Source organism: Trichechus manatus, unplaced genomic scaffold, assembly GCF_000243295.1.
Source record: "Trichechus manatus latirostris isolate Lorelei unplaced genomic scaffold, TriManLat1.0 scaffold00001, whole genome shotgun sequence".
Taxonomy (NCBI): domain Eukaryota; kingdom Metazoa; phylum Chordata; class Mammalia; order Sirenia; family Trichechidae; genus Trichechus; species Trichechus manatus.
The window spans coordinates 35,667,543-35,681,987 of record NW_004443937.1 but is presented as its reverse complement, the minus strand read 5'-3'; the positions used below and the strand labels follow the sequence as shown (position 1 = coordinate 35,681,987).

Below are 14,445 nucleotides of genomic sequence, written 5' to 3'. Positions count from 1 at the left end.
ATAAAACGACTGAACTTAATATTTAGTAAGTAAAAATTGACTGGAGATTTTAGCCTAAACTGAATAACTGGCCCTCAGGCCTTGGGCCCGGAGAAGGTCCCTGGACAATGCCTCTTCTCCATCTGTGTCCCAAGAAGCAGCCCTACACCAGGCAGTGAGCTAAGTAATGCAGTTGTCGTTAGTCACTTGCATTGAGAAATGGTGGTTTTAATCTGAAGCAAAAACTTCCAGACTAAGTTTTAGAAATGCAGATCCAGATACTGAAGTGCTTAATCTCACAGATTGAACGCTAAAGCCTTGAGCCTGCTGACGCTTCTGAATGTCTATCAGAAGAAACATCTGGTTGAAATTTTATCGTACCACAACTGTGATTCACAAACTCGAAATGCCCCAGAACTGGATTGCCTTATCAGACTTCAGGCTCAGAACATCCAGCAACGACACATAGTGTTTTTAACAGGTAAAGAGAGCATTCTTAACCTTCCTTTCTCCCATGAGTCTGGGAATGTGGAGGGAGAAAAGGGTTTTGTGGGGCTGTGGTGGGTGTTGATCGTTAAGCTGCGATACTGAACATGTCGATTTTGTGAGGACCAGGGGCAGGCATCGTTTGTCCAGGCATATTCCCAAGTCTTTACACTTGAACCATTGTTTGTTTGTTTAGAGAAGAACATCAAGATGCTTTCCAGTTACACAGATAATGGAATAGTGGTCGCAACTGCGGAAGACTTTATGCAAAACTTTAAGAGTCTTGTGGGCTTTCACAACTCTGACACAGATGAAACCCTTCCGCTGCTTGGTGCTAATGAGAATCTTGAGTCACAGTCAGGTAACTTTTCAGTAGTTTTCATTTTCTTTAAGGCAGACAGAAAAAGGGGACCGGGTTTTGCTCTGTTAACAAGGAAATGCCTATTTTGCAAACACTCCCCTCGGGAAGTGTTTGAAGGCATTTAGCATTCTGATACTTAGCATGCACAAAACCTGGTCGTTTACTGTACTGTAGCCAATAGAAGTTGATAGTTACCAGACTACGCATTTCAGTGTATCCTGTAGACTATGCATATTCTGAGTATAAAAGCTTAACAGGCTGCTGTTGTCAGCAAATGGGTTGTATTAATAAAAAAGTAGGAAACCAGATACTGGGATTTAGCATTGGGCTACAGCAGTCAGTCTCCCCAGACGGACAGACCAGTTTAATTCCAGGTAGTCCGGGTATCGGTAGCTTTAGTCTTTTGTGAGATGGCCTCTGCTTTGGTTCCAGGTTTTGTATAAAATGAAAGATGTGCTTAATTTTGTTTTTGATGAAAAGCAGAGATGATAGAGCAAACCAGCTTAGTAATCAGTCCAGTGAAGCTAGATGTCAAAAATTTTTATTTTATATTTGTTTTGCCAAATACTGAATTACCGTATAACTTTAGATGCTGTTTTGACATTAACCCCTTTGGAGCTGGGAGTTGGGATTTCCCAACATTAAACGTGAACACATTTCGCAGAAGCTTTTAGCATCGGATTATCTGGACATTCACACCTAGTGTGAGTGTTGTGACTAAGTGAACTTGTGGCAGAAGACCAAGCTTTAAGGGATTGTGGACTTGCAGACCCCTGGCGCGTTATATTGTGTGAGTAGTGTATAATTTTAAAACTTAAACAAATTGTGTATTTCAATAGAGGAGGACTTTTTGTTTTTTAAATGTAGCTCTTTTAGAAAGCGATGGAAAGGATGAAGAGGATATGTCTCTGGATTCAGGGAATGAAATCTCACAAATAGAAGTTTGCAGCAATTTTCATTCAGAGATATTGGCGAAAGAGACCAAAGGATCACGTGGAACAGATCAAAAAAAGAATATTCATATTGAGTTGCAGTCGTCTCTTGACATGCAAAAAAGTTTACTAGAAGATCAGACTTATCCAATTGATTCTGCAGAGAGAGCTTCTCTTGGTAGAGCGTGCTCGGAAGAAGAGAAGAGCAATTCAGCAGAACACGATTTGTACAGCAACTTTCAGTTAAATATGTCCCAGCAGTTTAGTCATTTTAATGTTCTTACTCATCAGACATTTTTGGGGACACCATATACCCTTTCATCAAGTCAGTCTCAAGAAAGTGAAAATTACTTTTTATCTGCTTATACTCAAAGCTTGGATAGAGATAAATCCCCGTCTCCGTTAAGTTGGGGGAAAAAATGATTCTTCCAGACCGTATTCAAAAGAGAAGTAATTATAGTAACTTTTTTTTTTTTTTTTTTTTAAATAGTTTGTTGTGGACTTCTTCTGTTTCTTAAAAGTGAGTTAACAATTTATATTTCATTCTCTAAACAAAAGATTTCTTGTCCTTTCTCAATTTTTTTCTCTTATTTAAATCATGATGGCCTGTAACAGTTGAAGCATCTAAAAATTAAAATAAATATATATTTTTTAACATATTGTTACTTGAATTATATCTCATGATGGCACTTTTAAGTTTTACATTTGTATGTCACATACTTGGGCTTCAAATTGAAGCCTGTTTTATATGTAAAACTAGGTATTTACAGAAAGGATGGAAACATCAGTGGCTTTACCTTTATTCCTCTAATGTCAGATGATACAAACTACTTTTGCTGAAATGAATTACCGATTATTTATTTTGATTTAAGCTTTTGTATAGTGTTTTTACACAGGTATAAGCCAGTGATGTTAATTATTTACAGGATTCTGGCTCAAGACCACAAGATTTATATAAGAATGGCAGTTTCATTTAGATAATCAACTATGTAAATAAGACTTAATACCAAGCAGCACTATTTTTATCATCTTTAGGCTTAGCCATGTAAAAATTGCCTATTGCTAAAATTTCAGTCAGCTTTTTATTTGAAAGTATTTGATAATTACAATTTTCAGTGCTTGTGTGGGCCTTGATTTAACCAAATTTAGTTTCATCTTTTAAAAAATAGGCTTCTGTTACTTAAAGGCATAAAACAGTTGTTTGGAAAAAACTTGCCTATAGATTTTTAAACTGGCAGTCGTCTTAGAAGACTGGAAGTATATAGTATATTTTTTGACATTATCTTTAGTAGGATTAGTTACCATTTATTCAGCAGTTTAGGTGCTAAAGTGTATGGTGGAAAGTATATGGTGGATATAGAAAACTCACATCTGTTGCTCATAACTGCCTCTCCATTACTAATGCTAACCTGTAAATGTGTTTTGAAAAAAGAGGATTTAGAAAACAAAAAAGAAGTCAGAACTTCAGCACCTCAAAAGGACTGTGGAAGAATGCCGCTTTTTTTAAACAACTTGTTTTTGTTGATTGATTGATAGAACAAAATACATGAGTGGTATTGTGGGGCAGAATGTGTTAACAGGTCAGAGACTCCAGACTGTATCACGGTAAGTAGAATGTTTCTATGGGACTTAAATACCCAGGTTATGAAAAAGCAAAAAAAAAAAAAGAAAAAGTGTTTTTTTTTTTCCAACTAGAAAACTTTTGTAAAAGTGTCTTTTATTATATAAAAATACAGCATTTTACTACATAATGTATAAAAGTTTTTAATGAGCATTTGAAAAATACAACTGAACAAAGAGCACATTTTATAATTTGGAAGACAAATGTGAAGGATTTGGTTTTCTACAGTTAAAACAAAGAACTAAAATTCTCTTCTTGATTTGCAGCTGAAGGCATGAGATTAGTTTCCAATTCCTTCTGCTTCTGGAGAAGGCCCTGAAACCACATTGATATGTTAGGAAGGTGTGCAAGCAGACTTGCAAAGCAATTCCTGAGTTATACTGACTTTGAAAACATTATGGGTTAAGCCCAGGATAGAATTATGTTACTTGGCCATAGTTTAAAAGCTTTTGTCTTACTGGATTTTTTTGCACAAACTTTTTTCACTAACTCCTATTGTAAAGTTCCTTGCTTGGATATATAGCTATTACATATTTCTAAGACTATTTCTAAGACTATATTTTTAGCAGAAAAACCAAGTCTTTCTAACTATGGAGCTAGAATGAGATGCCCTCTCCCACTAAAAATGCTCTTAAAATGGTGAGTCCCCTCTCCCACTAAAAATGCTCTTAAAATGGTGAGTCCCCATAACATCAAGTGCTTGTCTTGACTGCACTAACCTTAGTGGCTAATTCAAGGCCCTGAAGTAGGGCTTGGGAATTTCCTTTTGACCTCAAAACTTTTCTCCAGTAAGCTAGGAAGTAAAGACTTTTTCACTATAAAGATTTAAGAAATCTTTGAAAGGATGCTTTCTGTGTCACTAATTTATCCTCAGATGAATAAATGGGCCAATGTAGGGGTGAGATTCTAGCTCTATAGAGTGAAAGAATTGGTAACACGTGAACCAACAGTTTGAGATGCAAGGAAGGCTAGAAAAGGGTACCCCTAAAGCAACATAGCTTTTTTCCAAAATTAAAAAAAAAGTGTATCAAAACTAGTTGTACAACCAATTTTGCAAACCCATTTTTTTTTTTTAGCTCAAGGAGACGGGTTATATAAACAAACAGGTAACACCCCCAAGAGCACGATAATGAGAAGTAAAAATGATTGGTTTATGTGACACCAAATTATACAGTACTTTTGGACTTGCAGCTCTGTTCTGAACACTGCCAACACATTAATTTTTTTTAAAAATGTGGGCTTCATTCTTAATTTTTTTGTTGGGGTGGGCGGGGGGCCTTTTGGTGTTTTTTAGGGTCTTTAACTGATAATGTTTTACCGTTCAAATGTATGTATTTTTCATTCAATAAAATTGTCTTAATATTTGAACTGTCTCGTGATTTCATACTGGAAAGAACCATTTTTAAAGATGTCAGTGGGAAGGCTGAAGCCAATGATTGAAATGTAGTTCCAGTGTATTCCCATTCAAAATTAATATACAAGTGCAAATCACAGAACCAACTAGGCACTTCAAAGATTTAGCCATACAACTGTCTCCCCACCCCTGACTACACTGAAACCAGTCATAGACAGCTGGTGACAAAGCTCATACCTGTCTCAGTTCTGACAGTCCCTTCAAGATTGCTTGCTGTCGATCCCTGTTTCTCACCAGGTTAGGGTTAAGAAGCGGGTCCCTGACAAGGTCAGATTCAGATAGTTGCTGTTGTTCTTGGTCACCGTCTGAAGCCAGATGAAACTGACAAGTCAAATGCATTTCTAATAACCCGGCCCTAAACCCCCTAGTATTTTACGAATTCATTAATAGTTAGTTAGAAATAAAAAAATTTAGCAGTGGACTCTGGACGAGAAAAAATTCTTTCCACGTCCCCCGGGCACATCTTTTGAGATTGCAGTAACAGAACTAAGGGCTGGAACAGTAACTCAGATTTTGAGTTTAGGTTAGAAGGGTTCAATTTTTACAATAAGACGACTTGTATTTACTTACCATGTGAATTCTGGTACTGAGGGTCCTGGGTTGAAGGCCCGGATAATGGTGCATCTGGATTCAGGTAATAGATCTCATTGGTTCGGACATAGGGAATAAAATCAGATGGTTCAGAAATCCCAAGTGATGATTCTGTTTGACTAGCTTCTGAGATCAGATTCTCTCTCTCGTAACTACTGTTCTTTAGTGGTAAGTGTAATGTATTAGTCTGAGTTTGTTGGGTTCTGTTTTTCACTGCTGGAATTGGTGATTGAGGCCTACTTTAAAAAAAAAACAAAATAGCAATCAAGAAACTTTAATACAAAATTGTGCGTTTTAAATTAAGAATATCTACTCTTTAATCACATTTCAATTTATTTTTTTAAATGTACCTGTTAACAGTTCTAAGAACACTGTTATGTAAAGAAGCCTCAGTTCTTTGATAACTTTTTCATAAAAAGCACAACAGAACAGGATTAACTCCAGTTTTTACTAGTACTACAGCTCAGAATGTAAGTAGTATAGGGGAAAATTACAGTTGATTTTCATTCGTAGACTGTATATTTGCCAATTTGGCTACTCACAAAAATTTGTAACTCCAAAATCAAAACTTGTGGCACTTCAGGGGTTTGTAGACGTGCTCCAAACCAAACCCATTGCCGCTGAGTTGATTCTGACTCATAGCAACCCTCCGGGACAGAGTAGAACTGCCCCGTAGGGTTTCCAAGGAGCAGCTGGTGGACTCAAACTGCTGACCTTTTGGTCAGCAGCTGAACTCTTAACCACTGTGCCACCAGGTCTCCATAGAGCAGTGAGTAATTCGAGTTGCCCAATGTGCGTATACTTAGCTGAGGTCAAACAAAGTGACACTCTGCCTTGTTTCAGCTCTCCTACTCGTTTAACAAGTGTCCTTTCCAGGGTCCATTTAGTGCCACTATTTTTTCTGCTTTTTGTTGGCGACTTTGCTGTTTAAAATGGCCCGTAATCGCAGTGCTTCCATGCCATCTAGCGTGCCTAAGCACAGGAAGGCTGTGATGTGCCTTAGGGAGAAAATGGGAGTTAGGTGAGCTAGCTTCAGGAGTGATTTACAGCGCTGTTGGCTGTGAGTTCAGAGATAATGAATCAAGAATATAAAGGCGTCTAAAAACATGTTAAAGTTACGCATTGATCGGCTGACAGAAATGTTGTGCACAGAGGCTCGCAGGAACCTCGCCTTTTATTTCCACTAGGAGCAATGGGTTCAGTGTTAGCTTAACAGCGTTTAGGATGGCTTTACAGAATATAACTATCACAAATAATGAGAACCAATGGCATTAGGTCCCGAGGATCAATGCTGGCTGGGTTAATCTGAGCCTAATGCTTCTCCTTAGATAATTCACCTAAAATAACGTACTTACCATCTGAACTAAATTTTCTATTACAGCCCCCGTCTGACCCAACTCTCAACTAGCTGGTTCAAGCACAAAGGCAGAAAGTAAAAATTCTAACAGTTCCACATATGTTGTTTTAAATCTCCCATTGATTAAATTTTTCATTGTCCTTAATCATTTTTTCAGTGCTCCCATAATCCAAGCAGAATACCTATTCCACTGTTCACATACCTAGAAAAACCAACCCGCTCAGCTGAGCCTGGAGGTCATAGACAAGGTCACCCACGTTCCTGCCCAGGATGCCAAGGCCCAGACTTACCCAGCTGGGGCTTCCCACAAGCTGCCATCTAGTCAACTCTTTAAACTCCAGCCAAAATGCCACCCTTTCCCTTAAACCTCAACTGCTTACCTGGAAGTCACAACCTTTCAATTTCTTGCTGTCTTCATATACACACATGCCTTATCTCACCTAGACTTTGAGTAGATGTTTGATGCCTCTTGTCTCACACAGAAAACATTAAATGACTATGGAATCAATCTCATCCATAACATACCTTTCCTTACTGAAAGAATTAATTTTTAGAGGCTCTTCTTCCTAAAAAACAGACAGATAGATGCAGGTAAGCAGTATATAGCTTTTCCATGTCCCCACCAATATTTTTAGTGGTTACTTGTTGAAATAATCTGAGGATATTTGAATAAAAGATAGTGGATCATGGAATAAAAAGATTTCGTATTTCTAGAGTCAGAAGCAATCCAGTAATTCCTCATCTTACAAACTGTCCACTGTCTACATGGACAACAGTGTGAATAAAGAACAGCATTCACTAAGTGTAAACTTTTCTGTAAAAGACCAGATAGTAAACATTTTTTGCTTTACTGTGTTCACAAAAAGCTTTATTTAAAAAATCAGATAGCAGACTGGATTGGTCCATGGGCTGTAGTCTGCCAATCCCTGGTATACGCTAAAGCAAATTTCTAGAACTCCCGTTGAGAAACAACAGAACAGTCTTGTTGAAAACATGAACATGGGAAACTGTTTTGCTTAACAATGAAATATTCAGAAGAGCTTCACCTTTTTGACCAGGTGCCACCTGAATCTTGACTCAGTTTCCTGATGAGATGTGGGAAGAGCTTCCGGAGAAGAGCTGCTGTTTGGAGAGAGGTGTCCAAGGTTATTTCTTTCTACCAAGTGAAGAAGTTCCATTTGCCTTCTTACTTTTTTTTCTTCTCTCTGCTTTTGAAGCTGTTTAGGGTACTTTTCTGACGCTGGAATATACCCTCTGAGTGGCTTATGTATATTCCAGTCAGGCCTTTTTAGACATTTCTTCATGTGTCTGATTTGCTTCTCTGTCCTTGTGAGCTGATTACAGTGGCCACTATGCCAGCTGTTTTCTAAGTTGGCTCCTTTATCCTGACTTAATTCTTGCTTGTTTTTCTTAGTGTTAAATTGTCCATTAAATTCTGCAGAAATCTCAGGAGACGGACAGTCAATAATCTCCCTCTCAAGTACTGATCCACAGTGTGATTCTGTACTGAACATTCCTGTATTTAAATCATCTAAAGAAAAAAAGTTTCAGATGACTTATTCTTAGCACCACATTATATATGCATCATTTTTTAAAGCAAAAGTTCCCATAGAACTGTTTGAGCTTTCACTCAGAACATACAAAATGCCACATACGGTGTCACCTTGTATTGTCTAGAGCCTGTTTATTTCCAAGACAAGTCTAATCTAGTTTTTCTATCAAAGGCAGTAGGACCTCACATTTGTTTGCAAAAAGCACTTTAGAAGTCATTTAAAAAAAGACATTTGAAGTTTTCTTGTTTTCCTGGTTTGAAATTAATGAAGAACATAAACATAAAAGATCTGGAAAATGTCCTTTAGTTCTTTGTTTTTACCTCAGAGGCACTGGATACACGTTTCTTAAAATCACCCTCTTAAAGCAGTTACCTCTTAGGTGAGGGCTGCTAATGATACTAAGTTCCATGTACGTTTGAGTCCTTATCTATCACCTGAAGCTAAGACCCAGATCTTGCCTGCAGACCATTTCTAATCATAACCTTCACTTTTTTCCATTGTATAAACAGGAAAAAGTCACCACTCAAAAAAGACGCCTGAAATTTCCTTACTACTAAGGTCCAGTAAGATACTCAGCTATCACAGCTGTTTAACCAGCTGAATAACAACACTGCAAAGGCTCTCTTTCACATATGATTAAAATTTCAAATACATAATTAGGTACTGAAAGAGGTCTGGGTGGCATATGAAAAAAATAAGCAGTCCAGTTACACATCTCCTAACTTCCCTCAGACGCTTAGAGGGATAAGCTCTATCAAGCGTGTCGTTCAGGCTGGGGCTGCTGGAGGACTAATCCTGAGCAAGGCTGCCCAACCTGCACCCGTCACACTGGGTATTTTCCTTTTGCCACTCCAGACCCACCTGCCACCCCTCCGCCCCACTCTGTCCTGACAGGCTAGACCACATTAGTGGGTTTCTAAGTCCTCTAGGTTTGGGTTCTGTCAAAAGGGCTCCCAGGCAGATTAAAAGGAGGGACGAGTGAGGTCAGGGCTCTTTCTCCACTGGCTCATTCCCTGTGAGCTGACCTCAGCCCCACTGGTCCTTAACTGAAGGTCACTGCTGCTCTCAGGTGACTTCTACACAACTCTTGCCCCCTGGGCTCTGCTAACAGCTCAGCTGCTACTAGCACCAGAGCCAATGCACTCTCGTGACTCCCTTAACACCTACTCCTTTGGAAATAGTCCCTTTCTAAATAAATCGTCTTGAATTATCCCACTTTTGGACCCTGACTGATTAAACTTCCTTATTTAATAGCGCCACCCACAATATCACAGTCTTAAGCCTTGTCTTAAGCCTTAGTTGCACTTTTTGTTAATTGTTGTGTAGGATTTAAATAACTTATTAGATATTCATCTGGACATAAGGGGACGACTGAACCCGATTCTTCTATGCTTAAGAGCAGACTATCAAAAACCGCCAAGAGCGCATCAGCAGAACAACTTCAGTTAAAGAAGCAGGCTGCACCGGCCAACTGCTTTACTCCCCTTCTCTTTTCATAGTCCCTTCCTACTTTCCCGTCACGTGATGTGTTGGTTGGTACTGTATTAAAATACAGTCAAAAACTGGCAGAAAAGAGTGTTTCAAGGTAAGGATTTCCTTAAGACATTTTGGGATCAAGGCCCTGCACTGCCCAACTCTGTAGTAGCTCTTTGGTATCCTGAGGGCAACACACTGCCGTTAACTATGGCCAGCCATTCTGCCATTCTGGTTTCTGTCTCTTTTTAAATTACCCAAGGACGACGAATACTGACAGGAGGCGCCACTAGTTTAAAATGTGAAAAGATTAGAACATTTCCCAAACAGAGGGCTGAAGACACAATGAGCATGGAGACCTATGATAATGATACCCAACAAAGATGCTTACTACTTATTCAAAAAATTAAAACCAGCTCATGAAAAGACACTCAACATCATTAGTCATGAGAAAAATGCAATGAAAATCACAATGAGGTATCACTTTATACACACTAACCAAAAAGACTAAACTAGCTGCCATCAAGTCGATTTTGATCACGGTGGACTGCGTTACATCAGGTTTTCAAGGCTGTGACCTTTCAGAAGTAGATCACCAGGCCTTTCTACCAAAGCACCTCTGGGTGGGTTAGAATCGACAACCTTTCAGTTAACAGTTGAGTGCTTAAGCATTTATACCACAACCAATGACTCCTTTTCATACACACTAGGATGGCTATAATAAAAAAGACAAGTGTTAGCGAGGATGTGGAGAAACTGGAAACTTCACGTGCTGCTGGTGGAAAAAAATGGCGTAGCCGCTTTGGAAAACACTTCGGCAGTTCCTCAAAATGTTATAACAGAGTTACCATATGACGCGGCAATTTTACTCCAGGTCTATACCCAAGACAATTGAGAACATATGTCCACACAAAAACCTTTATTCATAATAGCAAAAAAATGGAAATAACCCAATGTCCATCAACTGATGAATAAATAAACAAAATACGATATACAAAGGAATCTTATCTGGCAATAAAACATGGAATACAGATACACGCTACAACATGGACAAACCTTCAAACATTATGCTAAGTGAAAGTAGCCAGTCACAAAAGACCAAATGTGGTATGATTCCAATTATATGAAATGTCCACTGTAGACCAATCCACAGAGACAGAAGGTACATTAGTTGCTGTCCAGGTCTGGGGGTTCGGGGAAATAGGCTGATAAAAATGTTCTAAAACTGATTGTGATAATGGTTGCACAACTGTGTTGTACACCTTCAAAGGGTGAATTCTGTGCTACATGAATTATATCTGAACCAAGTCATTGTTAAAAAAAACAAAAATCCAAGACATCAGATCTCTTTAGTTTCTAACTCACTCACGCTTAAAAATCTCAAATTCCTTTAATTTTTAAACTTTTTAAATTAACTGAAGTTAATTCTAATTGTTTTAATCGTGACTTTAAGTAAATCTTAAATCATAAATTCTAAAGAAATACCTGTTTGCACACCAGTATCCTTCTTGGGAGAGGTCGTATAATTGACACATGTATTCATCTTACCACCGGCTTCATCAGAGCTATGTCTTAAATTTGAAATGTTGTTAGTGGATGCGTTATATTCCATTTGTATTGTATCACCTGGTGAGGAGAAATAAATTGTCTGATAAAATGACAATGCAGGAATATTAACAGAAATTATATACAGCAGCAACTAAACATTCAGTAAGACTTTTAGTTAAACCAATCACTATGAACACTGCAATGAAAATTTAGAAGGGCTAGCTTAAGTGTTCTTTCAAAAGATTAACCCACTGCCATCAATTTGATTCCCTTTCATAGCGACCCTATGAAATTGCCCTGTTGGGTTTCTAAGGCTATCATCTTTACGGAAGCAGACTGCCACACCTTTCTCCCGCAGAGCGGCTGCTGGCTTCGAACCATCAACCTTTCAGTTAGCAGCTGAGTGCTTAACCACTGCACTACCAGGGCTCCTGTAAAAAGTTACTTACATTTTATCCCTTACTGAATTTAGGGAGATAAATTAATATTTTTCTTTAAAAAAAAAAAAAAAGATACAAAAGTACACATTTTCCCTACCTCACAGGATTACTATGAGCAGCATAGTAAAATCTATGTAAAAAGATAACTGAAAAGTGTAACTTTAGTTGTATTTCAATAAAATTTCCCAAATAAGCATCACTATTTATAAAGTTACATTAGTTCAGACTTCAACAACTTAACAAAAACACAACCCAATTAAAAAATGGGCAAAAGGCACTTCACCAAAGAGGACATTCAAGCAACCAACAAAACACCTGAAAAGATTTCGCCATTACCCATCAGAAAGATGCAAATCAAAACAACAATGAGATACTATCTCACCCCTGCTAAAATGGCACTGAGAAAAAAACAGAAGACAAACGCGGGCTGGAATGTAGGGCAACTGGAACCATTATCCACTGCTGGTGGGATTGTAAAATGGTACAGACGCTATGGAAAACGGTACGGCACTTCCTCAAAATACTAGAAATAAAACTACCTTTTGTCCAGTAATCTCACGCCTAGGTGCATACCCTGGAGACCTAACAGAAGGACATAAACAGACATATACACACCTATGTTCACTGCAGCACTATTCACAATAGCAGAAAGATGGAAACAACCTAAGTGCCCATCAACAGATGAATGGATAAACCAAATGTGGTACATACATCCAATGGGATACTACTCAACGACAAAGAACAATGATGAGTCCTTGAAACATAACATGGATAAATCTGGAAGACATTATGCTAAGTGAAATATGTCAATCACAAAAGAATACTGTATGATCTCACTTTATAAAAAGACAAAAACAGATATAAATGCAGAAACCAACGTTCATTGGTGGTTACTAGGGTCAGGTAAAGAGGGGAGAGGGGAACCACTCTTTAGAGAGTAGACACTGCTTATTTTTTGTGTTGGGAAGGGTAACACCGAACGAAGATGGGTGAAGTGCACATAGCTTGACCAAGGTGAATGATGTCACTAAGAAGTATACAAACACAAAAAGGGACAATTTTGGTAAATGCTAGGACATACATAATTTCACAACACCACTAACAACCAAAAACTTTGTGTAGTTACATATGTATGTATGTATATATGTAGTTACATATGTATATATGTATGTGTATTAAGTATGTGTGTATACATATACACACCCACATATATTCATATATATAATAAGGCACATACGGGGCGCAGTCATGGATACTTCTTAGACATAAACACCTCACAAGATTGGTTTTCTGGGTTTGAAGACTTAGGACCACAGTCTCGTGAGACAACTCAGTCAACTGGCATAATATACTTCATGAAGTTTATGTTCCACACCCTAGCTTGGTGAGTCCTAAAAGCCTGCAAGCTGCCATCTAAGATACAACTATCGGTCTCTTCTCTTCCAAAGCAAAAGAGAAAGAAGGAAACCAAAGACTTAGAGAAGAAACTAACCTACAAAACAGTCTACACAACCCACAGCCTCATCTACCCTGAAACCAGAAGAGCTAGATGGTGCCTGGCTACCAGTAATGACTGTTCTGAGCAGGGCCACAATAGATGGATCCTGACAGAAGGGGAGAAAAATGTGAAACAGAACTCAAATTCTTAAAAAGTCCAGACTTACTGGACCAGTTGAGACTAGAGGACTCCCCGAGACTATCACCCAGAGATACTCCATAAACCTTGAACTGAAACAACCATGAGGTCAGCTTTTAGCTAAATAACAGACTGGCTCATAAAATGAAGAATATTACTCTTGAGTACTGTGTACCATTAAGAAATCATCTACGTGAGACCAAATGGTCAACAAGTACTCTAAAGCAAAGATGAAAAGGTAAGGTGACAGGGAAATCAGATTACTGGAAACGAAACACATAAAATGGAATAAGAATGTTGACATATTGTGAAAAATGTAACCAATGTCACTGTGAGGATTGTGAGGATGGCGCAGGACCGGGCACTGTTTCGTTCTGTTCTACATAGGATCGCTATGAGTTGGAATCGACCCGACGGCACCCAACAACGTCACTGAACAATGTGTATATAAATTGTTAAATGGAAACCTAATTTGCTGTGAACACTTTCACCAAAAACACAATAAAATATTATTTTAAAAGTTACATTAGTTCAAGGCCTGAAATTTCTTTTAAAAAACTGAGTTAATGTCCCTGTTTGCGGATGATATGATACTATACACAGAAAACCGTAAAAACTGCACGAGAAAAAACTACTGGAACTAATAGCTTCAGCAGAGTAGCAGGAGACAAAATAAACATACAAAATCAGTTGGATTCCTATACACCAATAAAGAGAATGACAAAAAGGAAATCAGGAAAACAATACCATTTATAACAGCCCCTAAAAAAATAAAATACTTAGGAATAAACCTAATCAGGGATGTAAAAGACCTATACAAAGAAAACTACAAAACATACTGCAAGAAACCAAAAGAGATCTACATAAATGGAAAAACATCCCATGCTCATGGATAAGCAGACTCAACATTGTGAAAATGACAATTCTACCCAAAGCAATGTACAAATACAATGCAATCCCGATCCAAATACCAACAACATTGTTTAAAAAGATGGAAAAACTAATCATTAACTTTATATGGAAAGGAAAAAAGCCCCAGATAAGTAAAGCACTA

General features: G+C 38.1%; 2 protein-coding genes and 1 pseudogene across 10 annotated transcripts in view; 2 read left to right on the top strand and 1 right to left on the bottom strand.

Moving 5' to 3' along the window:
- The window catches only part of LOC101359150 (protein TASOR), a 92,172-nt gene extending 88,728 nt beyond the window's left edge, over positions 1-3,444 (top strand). For 3 of the 5 annotated variants that reach the window (XM_023727408.1, XM_023727403.1, XM_004368630.2), the window contains 3 exons: positions 282-460; positions 662-826; positions 1,416-1,709. In XM_023727408.1, coding sequence (XP_023583176.1) covers positions 282-460; positions 662-826; positions 1,416-1,471 — 400 coding nt within the window. In that variant the 3' untranslated portion in view covers positions 1,472-1,709. Of the gene's footprint in view, positions 1-281; positions 461-661; positions 827-1,415 lie in introns of all 5 variants that reach the window. The other 2 variants (XM_004368629.3, XM_023727413.1) reach the window with 1 other exon arrangement.
- On the top strand, positions 1,666-3,445 carry LOC111818987 (protein TASOR pseudogene; annotated as a pseudogene).
- Positions 2,223-14,445, bottom strand: part of CCDC66 (coiled-coil domain containing 66) — a 60,440-nt gene continuing 48,217 nt past the window's right edge. For 4 of the 5 annotated variants that reach the window (XM_012554189.2, XM_023727439.1, XM_023727453.1 and 1 more), the window contains 6 exons: positions 11,253-11,393; positions 7,788-8,272; positions 7,267-7,307; positions 5,364-5,623; positions 4,971-5,098; positions 2,223-3,694 (listed from right to left, as the gene is read on the bottom strand). In XM_012554189.2, coding sequence (XP_012409643.1) covers positions 3,608-3,694; positions 4,971-5,098; positions 5,364-5,623; positions 7,267-7,307; positions 7,788-8,272; positions 11,253-11,393 — 1,142 coding nt within the window. In that variant the 3' untranslated portion in view covers positions 2,223-3,607. The remainder of the gene's footprint in view (positions 3,695-4,970; positions 5,099-5,363; positions 5,624-7,266; positions 7,308-7,787; positions 8,273-11,252; positions 11,394-14,445) is intronic. The other variant, XM_023727449.1, reaches the window with a different exon arrangement.